General features: G+C 42.3%; 1 protein-coding gene across 36 annotated transcripts in view; it reads right to left on the bottom strand.

Moving 5' to 3' along the window:
* The window catches only part of Rbfox1 (RNA binding fox-1 homolog 1), a 1,977,377-nt gene that overhangs the window by 111,806 nt on the left and 1,837,678 nt on the right, over positions 1 to 27,893 (bottom strand). For all 36 annotated transcript variants that reach the window (XM_085694597.2, XM_087910815.1, XM_085694591.2 and 33 more), the window contains 2 exons: positions 13,776 to 13,919; positions 6,245 to 6,298 (listed from right to left, as the gene is read on the bottom strand). In XM_085694597.2, the coding sequence (XP_085550723.2) occupies positions 6,245 to 6,298; positions 13,776 to 13,919 (198 nt within the window). The remainder of the gene's footprint in view (positions 1 to 6,244; positions 6,299 to 13,775; positions 13,920 to 27,893) is intronic.

Raw genomic sequence — 27,893 nt, 5'->3', positions numbered from 1 at the left:
GTAAAGACATTTCCCGAATGGGGAATCTGTGCAGCAGACTGAACCCATCCTCGTGACTGAGGAGAAGCAACAAATGGTCCCTTTGTTTCATCACAAGTACAGTTTTTGCTTTTAATATTTCAACCTCTAGCACCAATCCCACTAATCCATATTATTAAAAATCCACCTTCAGTCTTCACTGACATGGTTTCTAGGAGGAGTATAGAAAATCTGACATACTACTTCTAAATTCCTTAAGCCTATTTGCATATTTTCTTTAGAAATATATACACCAACCTTTGGAATAATACAGGTAAATTAGCTCCACATCGGTATAAGTGGGGAACAACTTTGCATTGTGTGGATACTATCAATTTGCACAGAATAAACCTCACACATAGCCAAAACAGTTGCTTGACCCTTATGCATGGCATTCAGCTTTACAAATAAAATGTGCAATAATTAAGCATTCTGAGTGGTAATAGCCATCGAATGTTAGCCCAATACTGGCACCTAAGATGACCTCATGATTGAGGGATATTTAGAGACGAGTTGCTGGGTGCACTAGCCAGGAGACACTATAAAACTAGTCTGTCTGTGGAGGGGATGAGCTATGAGTGTATCAAGGTGCTGGGAGATGGATGTTTGTCCACGTCACACACACAAAAAGATCAGATGGATTTACTTTGACTGAAGGACTTTACAATGCGTTTTCCAGAGTGAGGATTCATAAGCAGGGCATGCCTGAGTGATCCAATTAATATACAGTGGCATATTCCACAAAAGCTTTGTATGTGTTGCCTACCTAAATCTGGGTGCTCAAAAATACTTGCTAATAGTATTCTAGTTTTGGTGAGAAAGGAACAAAAATGTTCTTTGCTAGTAAAGGAGAGAATCTGAGGGGATGGGCTGCTTCACTTGACAACTCTATCTTCCAGCCTGTGGTCCCCAAATTCAGCTGTACAGCAGGTTACATATTTTAATTCCTGGGCCTCATTTTGGTTTGGCCACATGAGAAACCCTGAGTGGAGGCTAGACATCCTTTTGCCTCATGAAACTACCTACATGACTCTATGGCTGGATTTTCCTGATTTTTCTCTTTATTACACACCCATAAAAAGAACATTTCGTGTGCTAGAATAAGAAGAACTTTGCAGCTCTGCTTTGAAAACGTCACCAGTGGGGTTGCATGAGTTAATGACTTTCTCATTTCGTGCATAAATGTAGGGAGCACTGTAAAGATCATAAGACCAAGATGTCTCAGGCATGTTCCCTCTCTCCTGTAGACCCATATTTATGAGCATCCAAGTCAGACAACTAGGGATCATTAAGAGAAGTAAGGGATTTATAGTCTTCCACCAGATAAGAAAAGATAATCTTGTTTCTGCCTTATGGATAGAGAGAAGGGTGGTGTTTTTTGTTTGTTTGTTTGTTTGTTTTGTTTGTTTGTTTTGTTTTGTTTCTTCAGGACAGATTTTTCTCTGTGTAATAGCCCTAACTGTCCTGGAACTCACTCTGTAGACCAGGCTGGCCTCGACCTCACAGAGATCCACCTGCCTCTGCTTCCTAAGTGCTCAGATTAAAGGCGAGCACCACCACTGCCCAGTGAATGACATCATTCTAATTGGCATAAAAAAATCTCCATTACCAAAGCACTGTAAAGAACAGAACTGTAAACACTGTCCACAGAAACTTGCTCTATAGTTCATCAGACCCAGGGCAAACCCCCTGGTTTTAATTCATGTTATACACATGAAGAATCGCTGAAGATGGAGATGGAAGTACTCTTGCCATTCTAGAAAATGTGCAGACTGAGGAAGGAAAGACCCCTGGGTGGTACCTATTCCAAGAAATGACTTGTTGAGACTTGTGAAGGTTAGGTTCAAAGCTGAGTTTGCCCTACAAATGACCCCCTAAATATCCTGCAGGCTCGAATAATTCTACCTTCCATCCACCTACAGTGATACATCTTGCTTGGGTCAGAAAATGACCACAAGTCCCATATGGAGATTCCCATCTAGACTGGAGATGTGGTCCCTGGTCCTTTCAGCTGTCAGCTGCTCTATTCCTAAAGTCCTGGGTCCTGGTGTCTCAGAAAGTAGGAGCCAAGATGTTGTGGTTGCTTCTATTGGCCTGCCTCATGGCCAAGATTTCATACCAAGGAAACAGCACCATGTCACCCTTAAAAATATGAACTTTTGTCTTTGTACTGAAATGAATTAAACACCTTTGGTCTGAAGAGTTAGGGGCGAGATGAAATAGCGATGTGAATAATGGAGAGTGTTGAGAAAAGAGGCCATGCAGAGTCAGGCAGAGCAGTGCAGGCCAAGCATCCTAGACAGCGTCTAGACTGGGGCAGGAGAGTCACAAGTTCAAGGTATGCCTGAGCAACTTGGGGTGTCGTCCAATGACAGGATGCTTGCCCAGTGTGTCTTACATTTGATGTCTAGAATTGCACAATTAAGAAGAAAATAGAATAAATGCAAAGACGGAAGGAAGGGATAGAAGGAGGGAAAGGGAATGAAAGGAAATAAGGAAATGAAAAGAGGACAGAACGAAGAAAGAAGGAATGATGAAGGGAAGGAGAGAGGGAATAAGGTGGCATGGAATTCAGATTGTTGTCAGCATCCTTCCACTGAGAGACATGTCTTCTCAGGTCTACCTGAACAGGTGCTCAGAGAAGAGACAATAAGGCTCCTGGCAGAGGCGTCTGCGCTGCACAGATGGGCATGAAGCTCTTGTGACCTAAAGTGGAGTCCGAGAGCAGGGCTTGCTGATCTAAAAGCCTTTCAGAGAATTATGAATTCACAGAGTTCTGTATTCTGCTCACTTCCCCTTCCTAGTACTAGTACTTTTAGGTGGTGGGTTTTCTTTGGGGCAGTCATGTGAACACCCTGTTTTTTTTTTTTTTATCTTAAGTCAAGATTCCAAAGCTCCCTGGAAGGTGGAATGAATACACTCTATTAAATATGATAACTCACATTCTCCCGTCTCCAATGTAGAGAACTCATGCTTAATTGGAATGGCGATAGAAATCAATTTTCTTGATGACTAAGTGTCAGATATTTCATCTCTCCAGTGACTTCTGTAAAGACAGCCCCTTCTTCTTTGTGAGATATTTTCTTTTTCTGTTCTTCCTTTCCTCTTGCTTTCCCTTCTTCCTTCCCTCCCTCCCTCTTTCCTTCCCATACTCATTCACCCTCAGCTTAGTTACTTCTCTCAGAAAGTCTCCTTACCTTCAGCTACATGCTTAGAGTTTCAACAGCCCCTGTGTTCATGGCAAGATGCAGTATATGACAGTTGTTCATGACTAGACTTTCCTGACACTCAAGAAAAGCTAAGGACTAGAAGCAAGTCTGTCTTGCTCAAGAATCATTCACCTGGAGAGGAACTAGTGAATAGATATATATGAGTGAATACATATACACTAATTCAAAGACAAAGTTGCATATTCCTTAGGTATAATAAAGAATAGCTAAATCTGACAGTATTCCCAGAAACAAAGCATCTAAGAAGCAAAAGAATGATTTTAAATCTCCTTAAAGAATAACTGAATTGTGCAATTCATTACCCCCCCCACACATACACACACCGCATGTAGTCCTGTTTTGTGATCAAGGCTGCCCTTCCTTTTGAAGATGTGCTTTTCCTATAGTATCTAGCTATACATAAAATACTCAGCCTATATGTTTCCAGAATACTACAGACACTTTCTGTCTCTTCATGGATGTACACACACACACACACACACACACACAGACATACACACACACACACACACACACACACACTCATGTAGAGTCATCCTCTCTCAACTTTAAGTCATCTGCCTCAGGAAGTGTCCTATGGAGAATAAAGGACCAAGATGAGAGTTCCTGGTCCTTTGGGGCCCCTGGTTTTCTGGTCAACTGAGGCAGTAACTCATGGAAATGAGGTCCTAACAATGGTTCCATTTCTTGAGGGCAAGGATGGAAATGTTCATCTAAATAAGGCCCCTTCTCACCTACACAGGATGCCAAATAGGACAACTAGCCTTTTGTAAGATGCTCCAGGTAGCATTCCCAACTAGATGGTTTCAGGGACATTCCCATGACGTGGCACCAGCCAGCAGACACACCTGCAAGGCAGAGTACTCCAACCTATAGAGACAAGAAGGCCAGTTTGGATGTTTCCTAATCTAAAAAGGGGGTGGGGAGAACAAAGAAAGAAAAACAAAAGAGTCCAACAACGTTCTGACTGCGGATGCTGAAATGGAAATACTCTTTTCCCTGAAGCCACCAGGGACAGGCTAATCAAGGAGAAGATGGAAAAATTTCTAAAAATAGTACACCATTGTACTTTGAAAATAGCCAACTATACTGTAGTGGTGTCCCTAAATATCTCTAGAAAGAAATGAAACAGCTTTCTTCGATTGAGAAACATCTTCCTAAACAAAATGTAAATTAAGCAGAAATTTAAAACAAGCCTCAGTCAACAAGGGGGAAAAAAAGAGTCCCAGAACACAATGCAAAGATAAAGAGTTCAGAATCAGGGCAGAGTTGGGACACAGTCTATGTTATCTTCACCAGTTTTGCCAGGAATCCACCAGGCCCAAGCACGAAGGTTTAGTCTTGAGTATATCTTTCTCTTAGTGCATCTTACTCTGCAGGCATAAAAATAATTACTTCAATGGTTTCCACATAAGATGCAGCTCACTGCTTCCTTTCATCCCTATTCAGAGGTCAGAGTATAAGAATGACTGGAAAAATAGCTAAATCTGACAAAGAATGACCAGGTCCCTGAATGACCAGAAGTGCAAACTTATAATTGATTGGCTTTCCACTCATCTCGCAGGCTACAATATCATTTTGAATGTAAAGCAAACCCTGAAATTTGTTCCCTCAGTTTGATTAACACTGTCCTCCTCAGTCAACGTTAAATTTATTTAGGATGGGATGGGTGGAGGGCAGATGCTGTAAGGAATAATAAATCACAAGGTTTTCTTCATGGTGTGGTTACTATGCCATGTGACACACTACAAACCCAGTGAAGCTTAGGAGCCCTCCTGGTTGCCTATTGTCCTGTGTTGCCACAGAAGGGGCATTGTTCAGCCCACCCAGCATCTCTCTGTGTTTGATAGCAGTATTGCTGATGTTCATTTTCTGAGGCTAAGAATGGAAAAAAGATGGGAGATTAAGGTTCCTTAGGATCCGATTGACTGTAGGTGTGTTATAGTCTGAGATATTCAGAGCTGCGCTTCATCTGGCTTCTAGGACCACTCTATCCTCATCCAACACCATTCTCTGTGGCTACACAGGGGATGCTGGAATGTCTGTTTCCTACAAGGGGTGTTTGACTGAGGCTCTTGAAACTTCTCAGGGTACACAAAGACAAAAGGTGGGGTGTATGACAACAACAGAGACAGTGCCGAACACTTGTGGGCAAAGGCTGGTTTACGTTCATGGGAGGGTGTGGCCTTTGGGGAAAAGAGAGACACAAGTGAGTGTATGGATTGCTGGGACCAGTCAGCATTAGAGTTTCTGATTTGGATGTCTGGACTGGAGATGGTGGGCATGTATCTTTAATAAGCTCCTGTAAGCTGCTGACACTACAGATTTGGGATCACATTTTCATAGTCACAGATAGAGAGCACACATTGGATGGATTGGATGTTTACATCTGTTGTGTAAGGTACTGGAACCTTCTCTCAGAGTCTTCTACGTATACTTGTCAGCTCCAGGAAAAAACGATTTAATCATTGGTTTCCTAGCAAGGAAACAATCTCAAAGCAAGAGCATACTACAAAATTAGGATTGTAATATACTAATGAATAAAATGATATTCAAAAGGTTGGTGTATATGAGATTGTTCTCATCTGCAACCCAGGAAAAGAACTGCACTTTATTAATACAGAGTAATCACATATTTACCTGCTCATGAGACTATCAACTCACTTTTTAATATAAAGAACATAATTATCACTGAAAAACAAAAAATGTAGCAACATCATTATTTTTTAAGCATGGGTAATTTTTCTCTGGAAACTTAAGATATAGAGTTATATCTTTCTCTATATTTAAACCAGCAATTAAAATTTAACCCATATATATTTTAAATTGAGCCCAATGCATTTCCCAGCATTAAGGAAATGGGAGGTGGTCTCTAAAGCAATTCCCACCAGTGCATTTCTGAGGGTACGGACTCAAACAGTGCAGTTATTTCCCCTTTCCCCTTACAGACAGCTCACAGTGAGCTAAGAAATTCCAAACTGAATCAAGTTGCTTACCTTCGAGCCTCGCTCATTAAAAATAATTTCAACATCTAATATTTTACCAAATTGCTGCAAAGAAACAGAAATATATCATGAGCAAAAAGAGAAATCAGATAAATTATACAATATACACTAGCAATTATTCCTCAACTCAGAGAGCCTTCCCTGAGTTAAGAGTATATACATTTTTATGTTGTTCTGCTACTAAGTCACATGTTTGAAATAAGGAAATGCAGGCATACGTATTATCTTCAATTTATTCTAACAGGTGAGGTATACAATAAGGGCCCAGGACAAAATATTAACCAAGAGGTTAATTCTCTCTCTCTCTCTCTCTCTCCTCTCTCTCTCTCTCTCTCTCTCTCTCTCTCTGTGTGTGTGTGTGTGTGTGTGTGTGTGTGTGTGTTCCCAGGCACTGAGCAGCAGATACTGAAAATAGCTAGTCATATTCTACACAACACTTCCACCAGTTACTGGGATAAACACCCCAGGGGAGCTGAGATTTTGATAATAAAATACCCAACTAGAATGTGATGTTGAAAGTTTGCAGCTCTGAGCACACAGCAAACCCAGGAACACCCAGACCATGTGAGAAAAGTGAAAACACACAGGGGAGCCTGTGTCCCAGGTGCATCATAACCAGACATCTGCAGAGTTGGCCTGGGTCCGCGATGATGCCAGCACCCACCCCAGATGACACTGTGCACTCCTAAACAAACACAGTTTACCCCCCTAACATGAGCTGGCTCTATAAAATGTCCAGAAACAACGTTTCAGTTATCAAATAACTAGACAGGCAAATAAAAGGAAAATGACCATTGACATTTAAATTTCAGGTCTTACAGGATAAGTAACATTTGTAACATATAATTTTATATTACATGTAAGCAATATGTTCCACATACTATTTAGGATATAAGATAAGATACTTGCTATTTATATACAATTCAAATATGACTACTGTGTCGTGTGTGTGTGTGTGTGTGTGTGTGTGTGTGTGACAAAATGCTAAATTTGACAGTCTAGATGAGTATTGCTTATATGCAACTCTTGACTCGGGCATCCGAAAGCATGAGCATCTAATATCCCAGTTCTCTCTAACTTATGGTTCTTGTGCTTCCCAGATGTCATAGAAAATAGAACAAGTGTTTCAAGCATATAATTTGTTCCCTATAACGTTGGTGGAAGAAGCTATTGTAAAGCAGGAAGTCTGGCCCAGGGAAGAATAAGACGGGAATTTTGCCTCAGTGCAGAATGGAAGGCAAACATCCATTTTAATGATTGACCAAAGAAGCAAAAGCCGGTGGAATGCATTCCTGAAGGTTTTCGTTTCTTCTTTCCTTCCTTCATTCCTTCCTTCCTCTCTTCCTTCCTTCTTCCCTTCCTTCCTTTCTTTCTTCCTTCCTTCCTGTCTGTTCTTTATTTTCCCAGCATATTTCCCTATTGATTATTTGGAATACACCCTGATCATACATGTTTCCCATTCCTCCTAGGTCTGCCCTTCGACACTTGTGCCCCTCCCCCAAAAGAAAAGAATATATCAAGGTCAATTTGTGTTGCCCATACACTCATTGGAGAATGGTCAAATCTCAGGATAACTGGGGTTTCCCCAACATCCCCACCAGAAGCCATCAACTGTGAAGAACTATAGTTCAGCATCTTTCTGTTTTCGCTTGGTGCTTTTCTGGCATGCCTGCCTGCCTGTGCATTCTGAATATTCACTGCTACCTTGCTACTTCAGGAAAGTCCATGTTGTTCTTTCATCCTTGGATGGGAGTATTAATCAAGGCTCTATAGCAAGAGATAGCAGGGTTGGGAAAAGGATGAGGTCAGGATCAAAAGGGGTCAAAGAATAGTGATTCTGAGAAGCTGAATGGTCCCCCTGACCAATTCACCCAGGTCTATGAATTGCAAGTAACTTGGAGAGTTGATGGCAAGAGATATCTGCTAGTACTCAAAAAAATAACTATGATTTTAAAAAATTCACCTTTATTTAATGTGTTTGTGCGTGCACCAAGGCATGCATGTGAAGGTCAGAGGACTAGGAGCTGAACTTAGCGTGTATAGTTTGGCAGCAAGTACTTATCTCCTGGATCATCTTGCCTGCTCTTTAGAATGTTTTTGTGCCAATTCTTAGGGTAGAGGGAAAAAAAGCTCATTAAAAACAGACAAAGAAAACTTTCCAATGTGACAAATGAAGAATTGGCCATTGAGAGGTGAACCCAGATCCATAGTAAAGAATCTGCCACCGTGTAAGCACTTCAAAAGAACAATGGCTGCAGAATATTCCTTTCCCACAGATGCTTTCCTATTTATTTCAGGCATCAGAGCCGAGAAGCACATATATTTATGGAAAGAGAAGGCTGAAAAAGACATCTTCCGACACCATGAAGCAAATGTCACCCATGGAACACTCCCTAAGCAGTCAACACAAAATGCTTCCCTTCAAACAGGAACTGGATGAGACGAGCTGATCGGAAAGCCATCCTAGCATGTGTCAGTCCCTAAATGAAGCAATGACACCATATGCCCCGGAATGATCTCCAGGGTTTGCTTCTTTGGCAGGTGGCACTGGGTGGATGGTTCTGGAAGCCAGTGAAACAGAGTCATAGGAAGATTGCTGAAGCAAGCCCGTTTTCTCAGACAGTTGTGTGCTATATTTATAGTATCGATGGTTTAATTGAGAAGTTTGGTACTAATGATGCCAACACAGCTGGCACATCTTCAATTTAAATAGTCACGACTCGTTTGCAGACATAACTAGCATTTGTTTGCTCAACGACAATGTTCATGAGCACTGAGCAGCAACTTGGGCCCACATGCGGTCCCTCAGTGGTTGTGTCAAGACCCGAATCTGGATGCCGATATGCCTGTGCTTGGGCAAGTAAGTACTGAGCAGTTTTAGACATCCTGAGACCAAATAATGCTTCACAGGAAAACTGTGAAGGGTATTCAGCAGCTACGGCATAAATCTGAAAGTAAAGTTAGTTCAGCGTGAGCACAGAGACTAAAGACGGGCTTCATGCTGCTGCTTCGTTTTACTTTTTTGTTTTCCTTTCGAGATTATAATTGAATTACATTTCTCCTTTCCATTTCCTTCTTCCAAACATGTCACATACCTTTCCCCACTCCTCAAATTCATCTTCCTCTCTCCTTTTACTGTTATTGCATGCATAAATGTATATGTCTGTACACACATATTTCTAAATATAACCTATTCACTTCCTATTGTGCTGTTTGTGTGTTTTCAGTACTGACCATTTGGCACTGGACAGTCAATTGGTGTGCTCTTTCCTGGAGTTGTTATTAAGGTGGCTGCAGGGCACAAAGAGAAGGCACTGTGATGTCGTCAAAATGACTTTACTACTCCTAATGCCCTGGTTTATGGAGTGCTGGATTAACATGAAAGGGAAATGGGAGTCCATCAGCACTGCACCCACCAAAAGGATTCATCCAAGTGTCTTTTTCACAAGTCATGTGTTTTGTCTTTATGACTAAAGACAAACTTTAATGGATCACATTCCTATTCAATGCATCTTTATTTATTATGTGTATATGCACATTTATACTCTGTGCATGTGCAGATTCATGTATTTGTGAAGGTGCTGTGCATGTGTGTGGAGTCTAGACAGCAACCTCAGGTGTTCTTCTTCAAGCAACATCGTTTTGTTTTCTGAGACAGGGTCTCTCGTTGACTTGGCGCTTGCCAAATTGTCTAGGCTGGAAGGCCAGCCAGCCTCAGGAACTCCTGTCATGTTTCCAGTGTTGGAATTATAAGCATGGGCCAACGCTTCTAGATATTTTTCACATGGGCACTGGGGATGAAAACTGGCCTACGTATCTGCATCTCCATCACTTTATGACTGTGCCATCCATCCAGCTCCTGGAGTACCTTGATTTTGATAACAAAACCTAGAACCTGGGACATCAAGGGCATGCTACAAACTGCAGACTGCGGACTGATAACACTGCTTCTAAAGTCAAACAATTCTGGGGTGCCCTGTGTTGTACCAGGGGCCTGGATACATCACAGTCCACTCTCATTTCAAATCCAGAAATTTTTAAATTTTAAACATTAACTTACATTACATATTTTTCTTTCAAGAGTAACATATTGTAATTAATTTGGTTGTAATTCACAGAGTTCTTTCATGAGATGAAGAATTCAAGTGTAGAACTTTGATATGAAAATACTGATGTCTCTAATCATGGCTGCCTATGAGCCACAATTATAAACCTGGCTGATAAAGATGACACAACCTTCTCCTAAATCAAGGCAGTAAACTCCCCAAATGCTTGCCAGAAGATATACTAAATAAAATATACTTAACTAAACACTCTCTATGGGCAAGTAAAAGCTCAAATACATTGTTATATGCTTGCATCCCCACCGTTTTGGAAGATGAAGCAGGGGGATTGAGAGTTTGGGTGAACTTGTGCTTCTTGGCAAATTTGAAGCCAGTTTTGGGTTGCATGATAAGAGTTTGCCTTGAAAACCAACAAAATAAAACACAACAGATGAAAATTTAAATGTGAGGGGATGTGAGTGTAAGTGCTGGCCACAGTGCCCCTGGCAGACTTCAAGAGGCACACAGTCTGTGCTGAGAAGAGTAACTTTCAGTTCCCCTACTGAAACATCTGGAACAAGTGCTCCTAACAGCCACACTAGCCCCATTCACTCACAGAGCTGTGCACGATTTAAAAGGACTCTAGCCACTGCTTTGACTATTGTAGCATGCACTTCCCTCCCAAGGAATGAATACACCACCTTCAAAGACAGCATGCAAAGAAACGAAATGTGAAGCACAAATTGATGTTGACTTGGAAGAAGTGCCCCCCGACAAAGATGCAAGTGGAGAATGGGCAACACACAATGAAGAGAGGCAACCATAATGCCCGTCTCTCTGGAAAGGTACAGAAAGCACAAATTAAAATACAACACGAGCTACCTCTTGGCACCATTAGGCAAGTAGCTGCTGTGCAAAGCATGGGGAAAGTTTCGGCACTTGGAGAAGTGGGGAACTGCCAAGTTCTAGGCAATTTGGAAAAAGATGGTACTTTGTGTTGTGTTATGTTCTTGACATTGAGATTTCTGTGCCTCGTTTGAACGATAGAGTCAATGGAGGCAGGAGGCACAGTGATCTTTGTGGTTTTCTCTGTCACAGTCCTCATTTAACCCCTACCCAGCTATGGGACAGAAGACAGAAGCAGAAGAGACTGCGGCAAAGAAAGATACTGTCTCCTAGTCTAAGACTTCATGGTAGCTGACTGAGACTAAAACATGGCTGCTTACAGTAAAAGATCTCAAAGAGGAAACTGTGTTGAATCCCCTAAACTCCACCATGGGGAGCCAAGTAGAAAGTTCCAGATGCCTCTCAGTATGATTCATGTTGCTAAGAACGGCTTTGTGACCACCAGCATTCATCTTAGGAAAACGCCATTTCTTTAAAACAGCAGTTGTAAAAACCAAAGAGGATTCCCAAGACACTACAAGTGGTCCATGAATCCATATGGTCCAATAATTTTTATAGATGAAATCCACACCACACAAAACCCACACAAACTCTTTAACATAGACACAGATGTTGTTTGTGATAAGTAGAATTAATTTCAGTGTTCATGAATGTATACTGCGTTCCCTTAACTGACAGATGTTACGGGCATATCTATCATCACATCAAATCAACATCTTGTTAGCTAGCTGCTTGAAAATTTTGACTCAAAAGAAAAAACAAAACCAGTTCTGAAACAAATAGATCTCTATCTGGGTTTAATACCAGGTAGCATGACAAATGACAAGTTCTTTCTCTGGGCCATCTGCCCTAACCCTAAAGGACAGAGAGATTCAGACATTAACATACACATCTCATCTGTGCGACTTCCAACTGCGAGTATTTTGACTACTTCTCTGACTTAGCCCTGTAGCCTCAGGTAAAGTTCAAGATAATCAAAAAGTCCAGGGAAGAAAATAGACCCTTAAGGGTGAGAAACTGGGGTTGGCTGACTTGCATGTCACCATCAAAGATTGTGAGAATGGTCATTAAGAGACTCCAGCTCAAAGCCAACATCATGGTGACACTTGATGGGTAAAGGCAGACCGAATAGCAAGACATCCCCTGGCTTGACATGGCAAAGAGAATATAACTCCTCCAGCTACCCATCAGTCAAGCTGGGGCCCACCACTTTGCACACACTTAACCTCGACTCTCACTTCGAATGCTCTGCACTTTTCAAAGTCATCTCTGACCTGAGAGCGCCCGAGGGTGTCTTCGTTCTGCAAGAGTTAGAGGGCTTAACTCAAGGTCATTACCAAATGAGAGAGCGATAAAAGTGCACGAGTTGACCTTTCCCTCTGAAATGTCAGGTTTCAAGCCTGGGTATCTAAAATATTAGGATGCCTGCTCTGCTTTTGTGTCACATGCATACTTGATAAGCATCGTGTGTGTTAAGGAAATCAAAGGTCCAAGCTCACCCCCCACCCCCAGATCACGGAACCCCCGAGTAATGAACCAGGGCTTCGTCTTCATGCAGAGAATACGATGAGCTTTGCTCACAGTGAGGCATCTGACCTGGCCTCTTCTTGCTGCTGTTGTGATATTTGCAGCTCGCCACAAACTCTTCGAGAAGTCTCCAAGCATCCCACCTTTGTTCTGAGTCAAATGTTAAGGATGTAGTTCTTTGGTCTAATGCACACATGCTTGCGACCACTCCTGGGATGTCATGGATGTACAGTGTAACTACATTTCAAAGCACAAAATGTTATCTGAGCCTCATCAAAGCTATCCTGTGTCACAGCTGAGACCAACTAAATGGTAAAGTCCCACCGTTCCTGGGTGGACTGTTCAAACATCTTCCAGAGGAATAATCAGGGTCTTAGTGACCTGTGAGAAAGCAAATCCATCCTTTATCTCCTCAGGGTGAGTGGTGGCTTCTGGCTGGCTCTGTTTCACCATGACGCCTAGGCCATACTGCCCTTTGTCATCCTTGGTAACCTGATAAATACCCTTGAACCTTCATCCAGGACACTGCATACTGCAAGAATCAAATCAGATTTAGAAACCGGTAGTTTTTGTTGGTGGTGTTGGTGGTGGCAGATTTGGAAGACTAAGCTTAATATAGAACTAGCCACTCACTGCAGCTGCAGTGCACAGTGCCTGGGGAGAAATGGGGCTAGAGTCACTCAGAGGTCATGGTCATCCTTTGAGGTAAGCAGGCAAGGGCATCAATACTTGTTTTAGCTATAACGTGAGGTCCTGGGCTGCTGGATTTGTGATCATCAATGGACCTTATCACCAATTGTTTATGGAGGCATGTCTTTTCTGCTTGCTTGTGAAGTTACTTATTAGAGCATGACCAACTGGCAAAAGCACAAACCCCACACTAAAACAAATAAGTGGATCCTGCCACTCCCTAAGGGATTCTAGCCACTATAGACCCTGGCATCAGATACTAAGATGCCTCTATCCTGCAAGAATATCCCACCTTAAAATGATGAGTTCACAGAACTCCCAAAAAGAGGGAAACTGAAGACAAAAATAGTACTTACACCAAACATTTGTCGGAGGTCTGGATCCCGGAACCGGAAGGGGATGTTGGACACATGCAGCCGCTTGGGCTGGGACTTGTTTTCTGTGGTTTCAGAAGGTTGTGTCTGGGGCTGGCCGTCAGTTGGTGCTGCGTCATCTGTCTGCTAAAGGAATGAAAGGAAAACAAAGAGCCTGTAAGTTCCCTGTCTTAATGTCCCGCCCTTCTCCCCTGTGTGGCAGGACGGTGTCAGACAAAGCTTTGCGGCTGTTTGCTTTTATATTTAATAGCAAAGAGTATGTTTTGAGCATCCACTGAGTGTCCAGCTACAGATCTGAGATTCCATATCAATCAAAGCAGTCAAAAGTCTCTGCAGGATAACTCTTGCGGTGGGAAGGCATAATGAAATCACTTTATAAATAAATGTAAAGTTGGGAGAAAGGAGACAGACAATGTGGGAAAAACAAAGGGAACAGAGGCTAGGAGGGGCTTGGGGCTCAGGGTAAGCAGTGCGAACTTCATCAGAAAGGGAGTAAAATCATTAAAAATAAGTACACTCATCCCTTAATGCTGTTTGAATTATTATGCTATTCATATATAAGCACTGAGGCTGTACAAATAAAATATTAATAAATGTCAAAAATTTGCAAAGGCCCTTTGGTGATTTGTCATTCATCCAGAGAAGCAGATGATGGACCCAACTTTTTCTTAGGCTGTTAACTTGGCTCCTTCATTGTACAAATCTGTGTTGTCTAGTGTCACGGACCTCATTAGATCATTTCAATTCCAAGTAAATGGGTTTGCATGCATTTGTTGCACTTGAAATACTCAATAGCCGCACGTAGGTAGTACCTATGTTGGAAAAGGCAGAAACAGAATGTTCCCATACGAAAAGCTCTGCTGGGCTATGCTGGTGTAGATATCATAAGGTCATTAGCCCAGCCCATTATTTATTTTTATCTTCCTCCACACAGGAATAATTAGGGTACCACGTTATTACTCTGCTACTTACAATATAGGCAAGAATTAAGAGAAAAGTCACATTAACTGTTGCAGTTGTGTGAACACCCTGTTTCTCTGAACTTTCTCTGCAATTAGCATATTCTACCTGTAGGTGGCAGTAGAGCTGTCCACTTAAGATATATACTTCTTTGAAATTACTGTTGTAGGGTCTTTGCCAAAGCTGAAATTTGTGAGCAAAGACTCATCCTCCACTATTTATAAGCCATTTAGAAGCATATAACTAGGACAGGCAGCCAGGTGTAAAATAATAGAGCTTAGAGGTGACAATCTTACATGGCGAAACGTAAAAGAAACACCCAAACAACAGGAGCATCATTAGCAATTTTCCCAGCATTTCTCCAGTGTACTAGGGTATTTTATTTGCGTCCTCCTTCACGCACTCTGAATTACACGTTGACATCAAGAGCTCCTGGTGCCTTGTGCACCATTCATCTAAAGTGATTTGGTATCAGAAGCCCTACCAGAAGACTCTGCCAACTTTCAATTGTGACCCTGAAAACCATGATATTTTGTTGAAAATGTGAAGAGGGAGATGCCCTAGGAAGAGGTGGAAAACCAAAACCAATTACAATGCAGTGGTTCTTTGTGGGTGTGTGACCTTTAGTCACACTAGCCACTGGACATCCCAAGATGCACCAACTCTGGCTTGTAGAGAGAGGTATTAGGAGAGGCTTAGGGGACAGAGTCTGTGCCAAGAGATTGCCCAGCATGTGCAATGACAGAATGATGTAAAGAGAAGCCCTCCATTCTGGGGAGGCTACCTGGAGCCAGACAGAATACATGGGGGATGAGCAAGAGAGAAGACTTCAGAGGTGGGTAAAGGTTGTAGATCCAGGAGTCCTGTACACAAGCACAAGTGGCTGCTAGAAGCCACTTCAAGCTGACAGCAGAAATGAGCTGTGACCAGCATGCTATATGAATGTTCACTGCCTGCTTAGTGATTGGCTGATGCAGCGACAGACTGAAAGTGTGAAAGATTAGTGCACTACTAATCAATGAATAACAAATAAACGAATAGATATCACGTTTGTCAGCCTTGAGCGCGAGTTAGTGAACAGCAATGTAAATTAGTGAGGAGGCTCACTGGGAGATCTGCTTGCTGTCCAAGAACGAAGGCTTGAGTTTGCTGCTCCAGAACCTACATAAAGCTGGATGCAGTGATGCATGTCTGTAATCTCAGGGCTCCCAGAGTGAAATAGGAGGTGCACGCAGGAGCATCCCTGGAAGCTCAGAGGTTGTTGTCATTTAAACACGGCAATGATGAGAGCCTGTCTCCAACAAGGAAGAGACATGAACTAACAACTAAAGCTGATCTCTGACCTCCACATACACATCAACATACACACACACACACACACGCACACACACACACACACACACACACACACACACACACACACACACTCATTCTGTAACCCTGAGACCCACACAGAGCAGGAACCATGTTTTTCTGTTTTGTAACAGCACATTGGGTTCCACATCAGTGACAAAGGAATTCCTTTTAAATCATGATATTGCTACTTTGCCAAAGAGGAAGGAGGTTTCATCACTGTCTTACCACAAGACCCTAAGTTGGCATAAGCAACAGCTAAGACCTTAAGTTTCCAGCCCATTTTCTCCACTGTATTAGAAATTGCTATGTGAATAAAAATTAAAATGACTCTCCCTTCCTCCCAAGAAAGGGACTTAGACTTGGATTTGTGCACAATTGCTGAATGGCTCAGTTTAATAAACCTAATTAGGAATTACAGAGATTATGATTAAACATATTAAATGATTAATAGCATTATGCTGCTCATGTAAAAATTAAAATTAATCATCTCTAGTCAAACAGGACTTTGAAGAAATCTTTGTGGTGTTTCCTTTGATAAAAACATACAATGCTCGATTAATCATTTTGTGTTGTACACATCTACACAAATACCCATAAATTACTATGTAGGGATACCTATGGCTAAAAGTTTTTACTGAAAATATGTAAAATGAAAAATAAATCCAATTTGTTTTCAAACAAAAAAGGAGGTTTATAAGAAGGAGTAAAGAGGGGTGTCATCCTCTATAAAATGAAAAAGAACAACCAAAAACCATTTCAAGCTGAGTGTGCCTGTGTCCGATGGGACTCATTGTGCTACAAGCAGGGTTAAGGACTAACTCCATCCAGTGTGCAAGCCCACTGCTTCCAGCCACTATTCCGGCGCAGGGCACCTTACATCTCTGCACCTACAGTTTGCTCTTCTGTGACAGGACAATAATGGCCCATGGCCTGCAGGCTTAGGACAAGGACCAAAATATAGGAGCAGGCACACGAGACAATAACCTCAGAACAAGGAGCCCCTATCTTTTATACTGAAGAGAGTACTTGTTACTTTTAGGAGCAAAAATGGGCTTTTCCTATGTATTTCTCTTGAATTGTTCAAGGAAAATATCTCTGGAACAAATCTGTGTTTTTCTGTGTCCATTAGGGTTTAGATCTGGCATATTGTCTACATGTGTTTGATACAGGCTCGGGGAATAGCCCTTGGCACTGTGGGAGTGCGCAGTACCTGTAAAGGCTGACAGCTCCTGGAAGGAAACGAAGTCACTGCGGGGACTGGACCTTAACCGCTCTTCTTTTTCTTCTGTATCCTGCTATCTCCAAGTGAACGACCCTCTACGCATCTCCACAAAATCCTGCGCTCTAATAACTACAGGCTGAAAGTTCTGAAGTCACAAACAAGATGCACCTCCCTGCTGTAGAAGCTGTCATTCTCACCGCATCGGGAGGCTGACCAAGACATCTCTGGCTTTGTCTCTGGTCAGATTATCACAAGTTTAATGGCTTGAAAGAGTAGAATATTCTCATACCATAGCAATGAAGATAGAAATCTAAAGCCATGATGCTCACGGGACCAAGCTCCTCATCTCTTTTTCTCTCCTAGCTTCTGTGTCTGAGTAGCTGTTGGTTTGGGGATCTGTGACCTTCATCTGCCTCTGTGTTCACACGGCCATCTTCCCTGTGTTCTTCGCTAAGGTCTACTCCAACTGACTCTTCTGACAAAGACACTAGTCGCTAGGGTTAGGGACCATGCTACTCCAGGATGACTTGAGATCATAACTGCCTCACATCTGTAAAGACACTTTTCCCCAGAGAAGGCCTCAACTACTCAGTTGACAGAGCTTACATCATCCCATGTGTTTGGAGGCTGCCATTCAACTATAACAGGTCCATCATAGACACAAACTGGAAGACCGTATAAATTAGTGGATGTTTCCCAGGAATGGCTATGTTATTTCTTAGGACTATCTCTGGACACTTGGAGACTCTCAGAAGAGCTAGCCTCTGACAAGGGCCAACAGAAAGGAGAATGGTCTAGACAGATACCTTCCATTCACCAGGTCAGACTGGCTACCTCCCCTATGTTCTTGGTTATAGATAGAGATGTTTGTCCCCTCTGCCAGGGTGGGAAGCCCTATGTCAGTTTTTAGAAAGATCATCAACACTTTACAGTTTAGTCTGAAAATGAATAAAATGGTAATTACTCCCCTGTTGTGATTTTCCTGAATGAGATGGTTATGTCTAAGCTCCCACTTAGTAAGCCTCATGTCACTCATGACCTTGCGCTACTCATGATGGCCACCAACAGTGCTCGTCTCAGCTTTGCTCTCAGCTTCTCTGGACCATGGACATACAGCTCTGAGAAACAGCCTTCTACCCACACAGGAAGACTCACAGACCCTCTGGATTGGAGATCCATTAACTCCAAGAAGCAAGTTCCTCAGAAGCGCTTGGCAGAATTTCTGAACAAGTGCGTTGAGACTTACCATGCCCGGTTCCATGTTGGCCCTTTGCTGCAAACCCTTTCAGGAGGCAGGCTGTTGGCTAAAGAATTTTTCTTAATAAACAAACTCCCCAGGTATTGGCACAGGTTATAAATGTTAAGAAAACACCACTGGCACTTTAATCTCCTGAAGATCACTTAGTGTTTCCACAAAGACCTTAATAAAGAACCGTGGGGCTCCCTCCGCTGTAATCGTTCCTAATTCAATGAATAGCTCTGAGCAACCCACGGTTAATCCTAGTGAAATTGGATTTTGATATCGACCAATCCAGGGATGACTGTTTGAGAGGATCCACATAGAAATGGGCTTCTTTTAAAGTCTGTCCCTGCCCCAGTGCTCTCTCAGTTGGTTACTTAGGCACTGTAGAGTCAACTGGCACCCCCGATGGGTACTAAGAAACTAGGTGAAGAAGCATTGGGTAGGGGCTGTTTATGGCTATCTCTGAGTTAAAAATCTCATCCATCATAGACTAGTCGAGCTGAGTACGCCCTACTGATCCTTAGATTCCCCAGATACTGATGAGCCCAGGAGACTTTGCGGCTCATGAGTGCTGCAGATGAGTCAAAGTTGAGAATGGATCAGCAAAGCATGGTAGATGTAAACCTACAAGAGAAATCAGAATTCAGAGAGAAACTGGAGCTCCTTACTGCAGCAGCCAGCCAAGGAGAGGGAACGGGAAACAATTAGAAAAAAGCAAGAACCAAGCTATATTTGGTGGGAATTAAAAATACATGTATGCATAACCTAGTACTAGATATAGCTCAAGGGTGCTGAGGAAGCACACTTGGGTAGCCCTGAACAAAAAAAAAAAAAGAAAATGTGGGCAGCAGATGTAATTTTATAATGTTTGGAAGTCACGTGCTTTTAAGAGTGAAATGCAATATGAAATCAATCTTAAGCATACATTCATTTTAACTATTTAAAGCACAGTATTGTGATACACCATCAGTGCAAAGGGCAGTTGAAGTATTTTTTCTGCACTAAGTTTCGACATTTACTGTATACTTTGTGCTTCTGGGTCCTAATCTCATGAGGGTACATTGATTTCTTATTAGAAATCTTTGATCTATATTTAAGCTACAAAAAATGATAGTTGAATGTCCAGCTCTTTCACTTACAATTCAAAAGTCCCAAATGACTGAATCAAGGGTCAGTACTTCCATTTAAGATAAAGTTTAATTAAATTAAAACTCTGTCCTATCAGTCTTAATTGGGCACTTTCAGATGCCTGGGAAAAAGTTGCTTTACAGGACAAAGGAGTGGGAAGGATGTGGACAGAATTGAAGTCACAGATGACCTCACCATGAATTAGGTCATTCAAGAGTTCATGGGGAGACTAGTATGAACACCACGACCTTCCACAGGTCTTCAGAAGTGGAAGAGAAAACAGCTAGTGACACTTGATGGGATGTGAGAGATCCACCTGCCATTTCCGGCCTGGGATGAGATGACACCCCAGAAGGACAGAAGCCCAAGAATTAAGGAACTGGAAAATGTGAAGGTTCAAGAAAGAAAGGCCATCTTTATGGCTGGAGTTTGTTCCTTTACCCGGTGATCCCTAAGCTGGGCTTCAGTCACCCAGGGGCCATTACAGTACACGTGGATATTGGATCCAGTTGTTTGCTGCAGAGAGAGAGAACTTAAAAACATCATCATCTACATGACAAATCACAGGTATACAACATATCCAACATTCCAGAGATTACATCAGATTGCATTTTTGTCAGTGTGCAGGAGATAGTAAGAAAAAAGACAGGGATTCAAGGAAGACAAGCAGAGAGGATGGGGAGAGGAGAGGAATAGATGCAAAAATAGAGGTAGATATGGATTCCCTTCAGAGTTTGAGTCGTGTTCTCAAAGGGGGTCACTTAGCACTGTAGAGTCAACTGATCTGCCATCGTTTAAAGAACAAGCATTGAAAATCACACCCATCTCACACGCAGCTTGTGTCTCCAGAGCCTCTGTCGTCTGTGGCTCTTGCTGGGATCAGGCCTGCTATTATTTGTTACTATTTCTGTCATCACATAAATATATGTTTCTTAACCCACTTCTGTGTTCCTGGACACATTAAGGCTAGATACCCTTTGCATAGGGTGTAAGTGTTGGGTGTGTGTGTGGGGGTGTGTGTGTATCCCAATATTTGTACAAAATCTCAGGAAGTTTCCAAGCTTCCTGGGAAATACGTAGATGTCACATCTAAAAGCAGTAGAGGACAGTCACTTGCTTTTGCCAAGTCAACCTTTTGACTGAGGCAAACGGTTGCTGACTCTCAGTGACTTCAGCTGCTACCATTCAGTGCTGGTTTATAAGAAAACGTGGAAATGGGTAAGAGACGGAGGGATTTGAAAGCTCCGCTCAGATACCATGAGCTGGGGATATTAAAAACCGTTCCTATGCCTCATGGAATCATCAGAGCAGCTTGGAAGGGGAAGCTCAGAGAAGTGAAGTTGGCTGTACAAAGATACACGGATAGAACCCAGGAGGATTTCGGGCTCCACGTACTGGCTTGTTTTCGGCCTGTCACAGCCTCTCAAGGGGAAGGTAAAGATGCTGCGGGAAGTTTGAGAACAGGACGGAGGACATCTACAAAGCACATGCGAAGGAGTAAAGATTCCACTGCAGTTTCCGTGCTGGAGCTCAGTGCTGCGGCCAGGACGAGATAGCTAGCTCAGCTGCTACCCAGCCAACACGTCCAGGCTGCTTCAGACACCTCCTGTGCGTCTCTGGAGGCTTCTCTTGAGCTCCTATTAGTCAAAATTATTTTTAGCTTACCTTAAAAAAACTTTCCTTTTTTTCACTTTTAAAGATGCATTGTTTATTCATGTGTTTGTGAGCGAGTCTACATGTGTGAATGTACCCATGCATACAGGTGCATGAGGGACCAGAGGAAGGTGCCAGATCCCCTGAGACTGGAATTAGGGGGCAGCTGTGAGCTGTCTGCTGTAGATGGTGGGAACCAACCCCTAGTCTTCTGAAAGAGCAGCAAGTGTTCTTAATTGCTGAATCATCTCTTTGGGCTCCAGGCTGGAGCTTACTTATCACACTATCTTGGTAGACATCTTTGAGGTACCGTAGTTTTCATACATTTACCTGGCACATAGAAGTCCTTCATATGGCTTTCCTAAACCATTCCAGTCTATCTCTTTAGGTCAACCTATCATTTTATGTACATGTTTCCTGAGTTCAGCCTTCAAGGCTTGGACAGGAACAGCAAATGGTTTCCCTTCCCCCAGACTGGAGAACACACAGCATCTTTCCTCTCTGGCCAGCTCCTCCCTTCTCTGTATACCACTCTTCACACTAATAAATAAGAAATATACTTCTGAAGAGTCTACTGCTTTTCACCCTTCTACCAGTCAAGTTGTTTCTTAGAGGTGGAGAAACTTGTGAGAGTCTTACAGGCTTGATTTGATTACGTTGACAATATTATCTGAGCAATGGTTGAGTGCCCAATGCACTGTATTTTGTACCAAATTGATTTGTGTAACCAACACTTGCTTTGTCTCTTCCAGCAGCCTGAATAGCGGGTCTTGATTCAGCCTGCGATGATAGGTGCTGGGTGAATTACACAGTCCACGGCTGTTCTCTCCCTCTCTCTCTCCCTCTCTCTCCCTCTCTCTCTCTCTCTCTCTCTCTCTCTCTGTCTCTCTGTCTCTACCTCTCCCCCCTCTCTCTCTGTCTCTCCCTCTCTCTCTCCCCCTCTCTCTCTCCCTCTGTCTCTCTCTCTCTCTCTCTGTCTCTCTCTCTCTCTCTCTCTCTCTCTCTCTCTCTCTCTCTCTCTGTCTGTCTGTCTGTCTCTCTCTCTCTCTCACTCTCACTCTGCAGAGAGGAGCAAGGCCAGAGCAAAGGCTGGAATAATTCAATACATTGTGCTAGAAACTCAAAAAAAATAATATCACATAGCTCTGCAATATACCTATTTGATTTGATTTGTAAACCTGATAAAAAAGCAATTGAAAAAAGTTCAGGGGGAAAATATATACGTTCTAAGCAAAACTGCAACCATATTGAATGTGTACAAGGAGCCAAGGAAGGGAGGAGGGAAGGGCTAGAAAATCAGGCGCATCCAATCAACTTCCTGCCTGCATTAGACAATATTGCACATTCTCCATTTAAAATGGAGAAAGACTGTAAAAAGTTATTTTCCATTAAAGCAATAATAGCATACCAGGGGATGTGAATTAAAACCCATGTGTCTGGATTTCTCACAATCTTACTTCAAAACGGGGCTGCACAGAGTCTCCGAGCTTTCTGCCCTTTTCATTTTAGTTCTGTAGGCAAACAAATAAGTTAATCACAGAGCTTTGGATATAGTTAATACCTCATTCCCAGTTCTGTAGGGCCAGTTCTGTACCTTGGCAAGGCAGCCTTAAGAAATACATTACATTTCCCCGATCTCAAATAAATTCAATGCTCTGCTCAAATGATGGATTCCTCAGAAGGACGGGAGGCATGCGACAGACTGAGTCTAGATTCCTTTACTCTTTTTATCCTCTGGAAATATAGGAAGAAGGCGAAAAGCACTGGGGGCTCTACATCACTAGAAGACATGGGTGTCAAGGTGACCATATTAATCTTCCCTGGCTGCTGAAACCAAATGCCACCAATGAGGTACAATGTCTCATTGTTTGGGAAGTTGGACCTGTAAAACCAAGGATCACAGGTCATGCCTTCTTGCTGTGTCCTCACAGGTCAAAGGGAGCATATCTCTATTCTCCCTCTTTTTGTAGGAAAACATTAATTCCCTCATGGGGACCCCATCCTCATGAGTTCATGTAACCAAATTACCTCTGCAACATCCAGTCTCCAAATATTATCCCATCAGGGATAGGGACTTCAATGTAAGAAAGGCACAGTAACATAGGATAGGAGAACTCACAGATACTTTGGGGTAAGAAAGCATGTTTGTCTTATAGAGACAAGAGTGTCCTAATGTTATCGATCACTCAGGATGCATCTATGGAGAACCCTGAACAGGTGAAGTATCACAGTGTGCCAGAAGCCATGAGTGACCAGACGACGTAGAAAGTGATTTTTTCTGACTCTCTGAATTCTGAAGCCTAAGCCTTTCATGCCAAACACAAAAAGTTAAAATGATACTGCCAGCAGCTATACTAAATGACTTTGTGCTTATTACAGTTCTGGCTATTGACTACTGGCATCAATAGGACGGCAGTACCTGGTACTGTGTTGCTATCTGATACCCTCTAAGTCAGTGTCAGTCACTTCCACACCTAACTGAAGGAGCATCATTCTCCACAGAATCTTGTTTCTGTTTTATGGAATCCTAAAGACAAGTCTTTCGGTTCTCTAGATCAGTGAGCTCCAGATAAAAGAGCCGGCAGATCCCTTCTGGCCTGAACACCTATCCTCCTCAGTAGTGACTCTCCTGCAGCTGTCTCCCTCCCTGCCCAAATAGCCTGTTGGTCTTTAATCCTAGAGCTTAAAAAAAATTCCAAGCTACATCAAACCTCTATTAAAAAGGGAAAAATGTTTTTATTGAATTCTCAATTGCACCTAGCTCAAAGATTTCTCCTTAATGTATTATGCAATATTGAAATGAACCAAATGTTAATTCTATACATTATGATAATTTCCTGGGACTGAGAAAACTGCTAAAAGCACAATTCAGTTATAGAACCTGGAGATGGGTCTAAAAATGGAGCTGATCTCACTGACGATCCAGGGTTTTCCTGACTAATTGCCTCTCATTCTTTATACGTGATTCAGTCATAGAAATCCGTGTTCCAAGCACTTTGTTCTAAAACTGGGTTTTATTCCCCAATATACACCAGAGCATGCTGTTACTATCTCTGTAACTGTGATAGGTTTAGTCACACAGATAAAGCAAGAGTCCTGCCATGGAAAGTGTACCCTTTCTGCAAAGTGATATGACTTGGCTTGCTTTCAAGCTGTAAATCCCATTTCCCAGTGGGCTTACTTCTTCCACACTGTAGTGTGGGGGGAAAAGTCAGTGCACTGTATGCTGGAAAGCAGAAGTGCTAAGAAACAGACTTGTGACATAGATGTGTTTGTGCCTTCCTTCCCGTGTGTTCTTCAGCCTCAAGGTAAATAGTTTTGCTATGTGGGCCATTCTGTAACTGATACATATTGATGCCGCCTCAGTAATGTGTTGACAAATGAACTGTGACCTTATCTGCTTTCTCATAAAACTTTATTTATAAAAGCAGACCGTGTGGGCTAGATTTGTTCTACAGGTCATAGCTTTCCGTGTTCTGAGTCTATAATTCTGCACATGTTTATCATTTAGAAAGCACCTGTTGGTTTTATTAGAAATGTTTGCGATTGTTAGAGGTGAGGATGAGAAGAAATTGGGGGATATACTCTGAGAAATTAAGGAATATACTCTGAGAAATTGGGGAATATACTCTGAGAAATTAGGGGATTTCTCGTTCTAAAAAGTGGAACGATAAGAAGCCATATAACTAAGAAAATGAGTGCACAGGGAATGAAGGACTTGGGATTGACAATTCAGTCAGAGGAACTGAGAGAAAAATCCTAAGGGAAAGACTTGTTTATTCAGTGCACAGCCATCATGAATGACATCACTGAAGACGGAACCTTTGGAGTCATTAAGGACCAGGTCCTGCTATGTATGGTGGCATGTACCCATAATCCCAGCATTTGGGATGCTGGCACACTGGTGGAAAATCAACGCAACAGGACCTATATAATAAGTTCCAGGCCATTTATGGGCTACAAGGAAAGGCCCTGTCATAAATACAAAAACAAAGGTGTTTGAAAGATGGCTGGGGTGGGGGTTCAGAGAACATGCTGCTTTTATAAAGGATTTGAACTCAGATCCTAGAATCCATGTTTGGTGGCTCATAATCAGCTGTAACCTCATCTCTAGGGGGATCTTATGCTTCTGGCCTTTGATGACATCTGCACACACATAATTAAGAATAATTAAAAAATAAAGAAAGAACAGGAAGAAGAGAATGAAGAGGAAAAGCAGAGAGGATAGGAAGAGGAAAATAAAGAGAAGGGACAGGAGAAAGATGAGAAAGAGAATCATCTACCGCTCTGGTCTCTTCCACTAGCTCTTTAAGAATCCAAACCTTTAGTGCCAAGAGAGGAAGTGGTAAGATCTGAGCTGGAAGCATGGAGCTGTGTGATTGGGAATAAGCCACTTACCTTCTCTGACTCTATAAACCTTTATTTCCAGTGAAAAGGCTTAGTGAATGACAATACCTGCCTCTTGACATCAAAGAGAAGTTCATAAAATTTTGTTTTAGAAAGCAGTTTGGCAGTTCTAAAGTGCTCCTGCATCTGTGCCTGTCGTTTCTCCACCTTACTGTTTGAGACAGGGTCTCTCACTGAAGGTGAAGCTCGACAATTTGACCACAAACCCTACCAATTCTATCGTCTCTATCACCAACGATCTGGGACTACAGACATGTGCCACCGTAACTGTCTTTTTTGTGGGTTCAGGTTCTAGGCATCTGAACTCAAGTCCTCATGTTTGTATGAAAGCACTTTCTTACTCAGCCACCACTACAGTCCTAGTCAAACATTACTGACTGATCATCGTCCATGTAGTGTGAGCAGGTATGACATGCTGGTTAGGGATATCTACTTTTAACTACACTCCTATCTTCCTTCAAAAGCAAAACCGATATGGAAGACAGATTCTAAGACTTGGGATAGATCTCCTGGGTTTTATATTGTTCTTGCATCTCTGGACTGCCCTTGGCATGGAAGAAAAGCTTTTTTTCCCCAAAGTAAAACTTCTCTCCAGAAAAGCACTTCTATTTTGAAGGAGACATGGTAGCAGCTGGAGGCAGGAGGTATTTCTAATGGCTTCTCTGATTGGAATTGTGCACACCTTCCTTCCAGACCTTGGGTTGCCCCAGTTTCTATGAGAATATGATTGAAGGCAGAGAGATGTAGATGGATGGATCACAATGCAGCTGCAAAGCGGAACTCCTGGGCAGATGGACCACCCTGATGGGGATTCGCTGTTCTCTCTGATGAGTCAATGTTTCCACCTTTATACTGAATTTTAGACTCTAAGCAGAGATTATACTCAGCCTTGTCCCTCCGTTTTTCCCCAAATTTTATCGCTGCCTAAACTGCTCACAAAAGGCCTCTGAACTGGCTGCATGGAAATAGGATTACTTCCTTCCTAAGTAGGCAGCAGCCACTCCCCACTGAGCAATAAAATAAAATAAAATATAAAACAGGATAAATTTATTCACTTTTGAAAGTGAGAGAGAGGAAAAAGTCCTGTTAGGAAGAGTAACCAGTGAAATCCTTTTAACATAACAACCTAGAATATTAACTTGGAATGGGAAGCCCATCCATACTACTGCATGCTTATCGAGTATGTTTACCATGCCCTTCTCAAAGCCCTCTTAAGAAAGCAATGAGATTGTCTCAGCCATTTGCCTATGGACTAGAGTTCTCAGAATATTGAGAACTGCAGAGTCCAGAGCCCTGTTCTTTTGTCATGTTGAGTTGGCTTGGTCTGGAGCCTATGATGAAATGCTAGTGTGTGTCTGTGAGCTCCAGAGTGCTGCTAAAGCCTGATTACCGGAAATTGCTGGAATCTGCTATGGACATAGTCTTTAATAAAAGGTTATGAATATATACAGGAAGACTAGGGAGATGGTTCAGTTGGTAATGTACTTGCATTGCAAGTATGATGACCGAAGTTTGAATCCCTAAAATCCACAGAAAAAAATTGGTCACAGCATGTGCTATACTCCTAGCTCTGGGAAGGTTGATCCAGAAAGGTCTTTGGGGCTCACAGGACAAAAGACCTAGTAGAGCAGATGAGTTTTATCCAGTCAAAGACCCTATGCCAAAAAGTAAGGCAGAAAACAATTGAGGGAGTCACTAAATAATGACTTCTGGCCTTCATGTGCATCACAGGCATACATGTGCATATACATCAACGTGAATGCATGTATACACCTATACAAACATGTACATACATCAAGCACAAACTCAGACAGGCACATAATGCACAAATAAACTCACCACATTCCAGCTCTCATGCTAGATTTCAGTAAGTAGTAGTGAAGACTCCAAGCCTGGACCACTAGACCCAACTCCAGTTTCCTTTGCATTCTATATGTATGGACACATTCTACACAGTGGTTCCAGCTATTCGGGAAGCTTAAGCAGGAAGATATCAAGTTCAAGAGCACCTTGGAACACAAAAGAAACTCAAAGCCAGCTGCGCAGCTAAGAGTCTGTCTTAAAATATAATGTGTGGGTCTGGCAAGTTGCTCAGAGGGCAAAGGATTTTTTATTTTCACAAGCCAAGTGA

The sequence above is a fragment of the Myodes glareolus genome, chromosome 9, assembly GCF_982192425.1.
Source record: "Myodes glareolus chromosome 9, mMyoGla1.1, whole genome shotgun sequence".
NCBI lineage: Eukaryota > Metazoa > Chordata > Mammalia > Rodentia > Cricetidae > Myodes > Myodes glareolus.
This window is presented reverse-complemented; position numbering and strand designations above follow the sequence as displayed.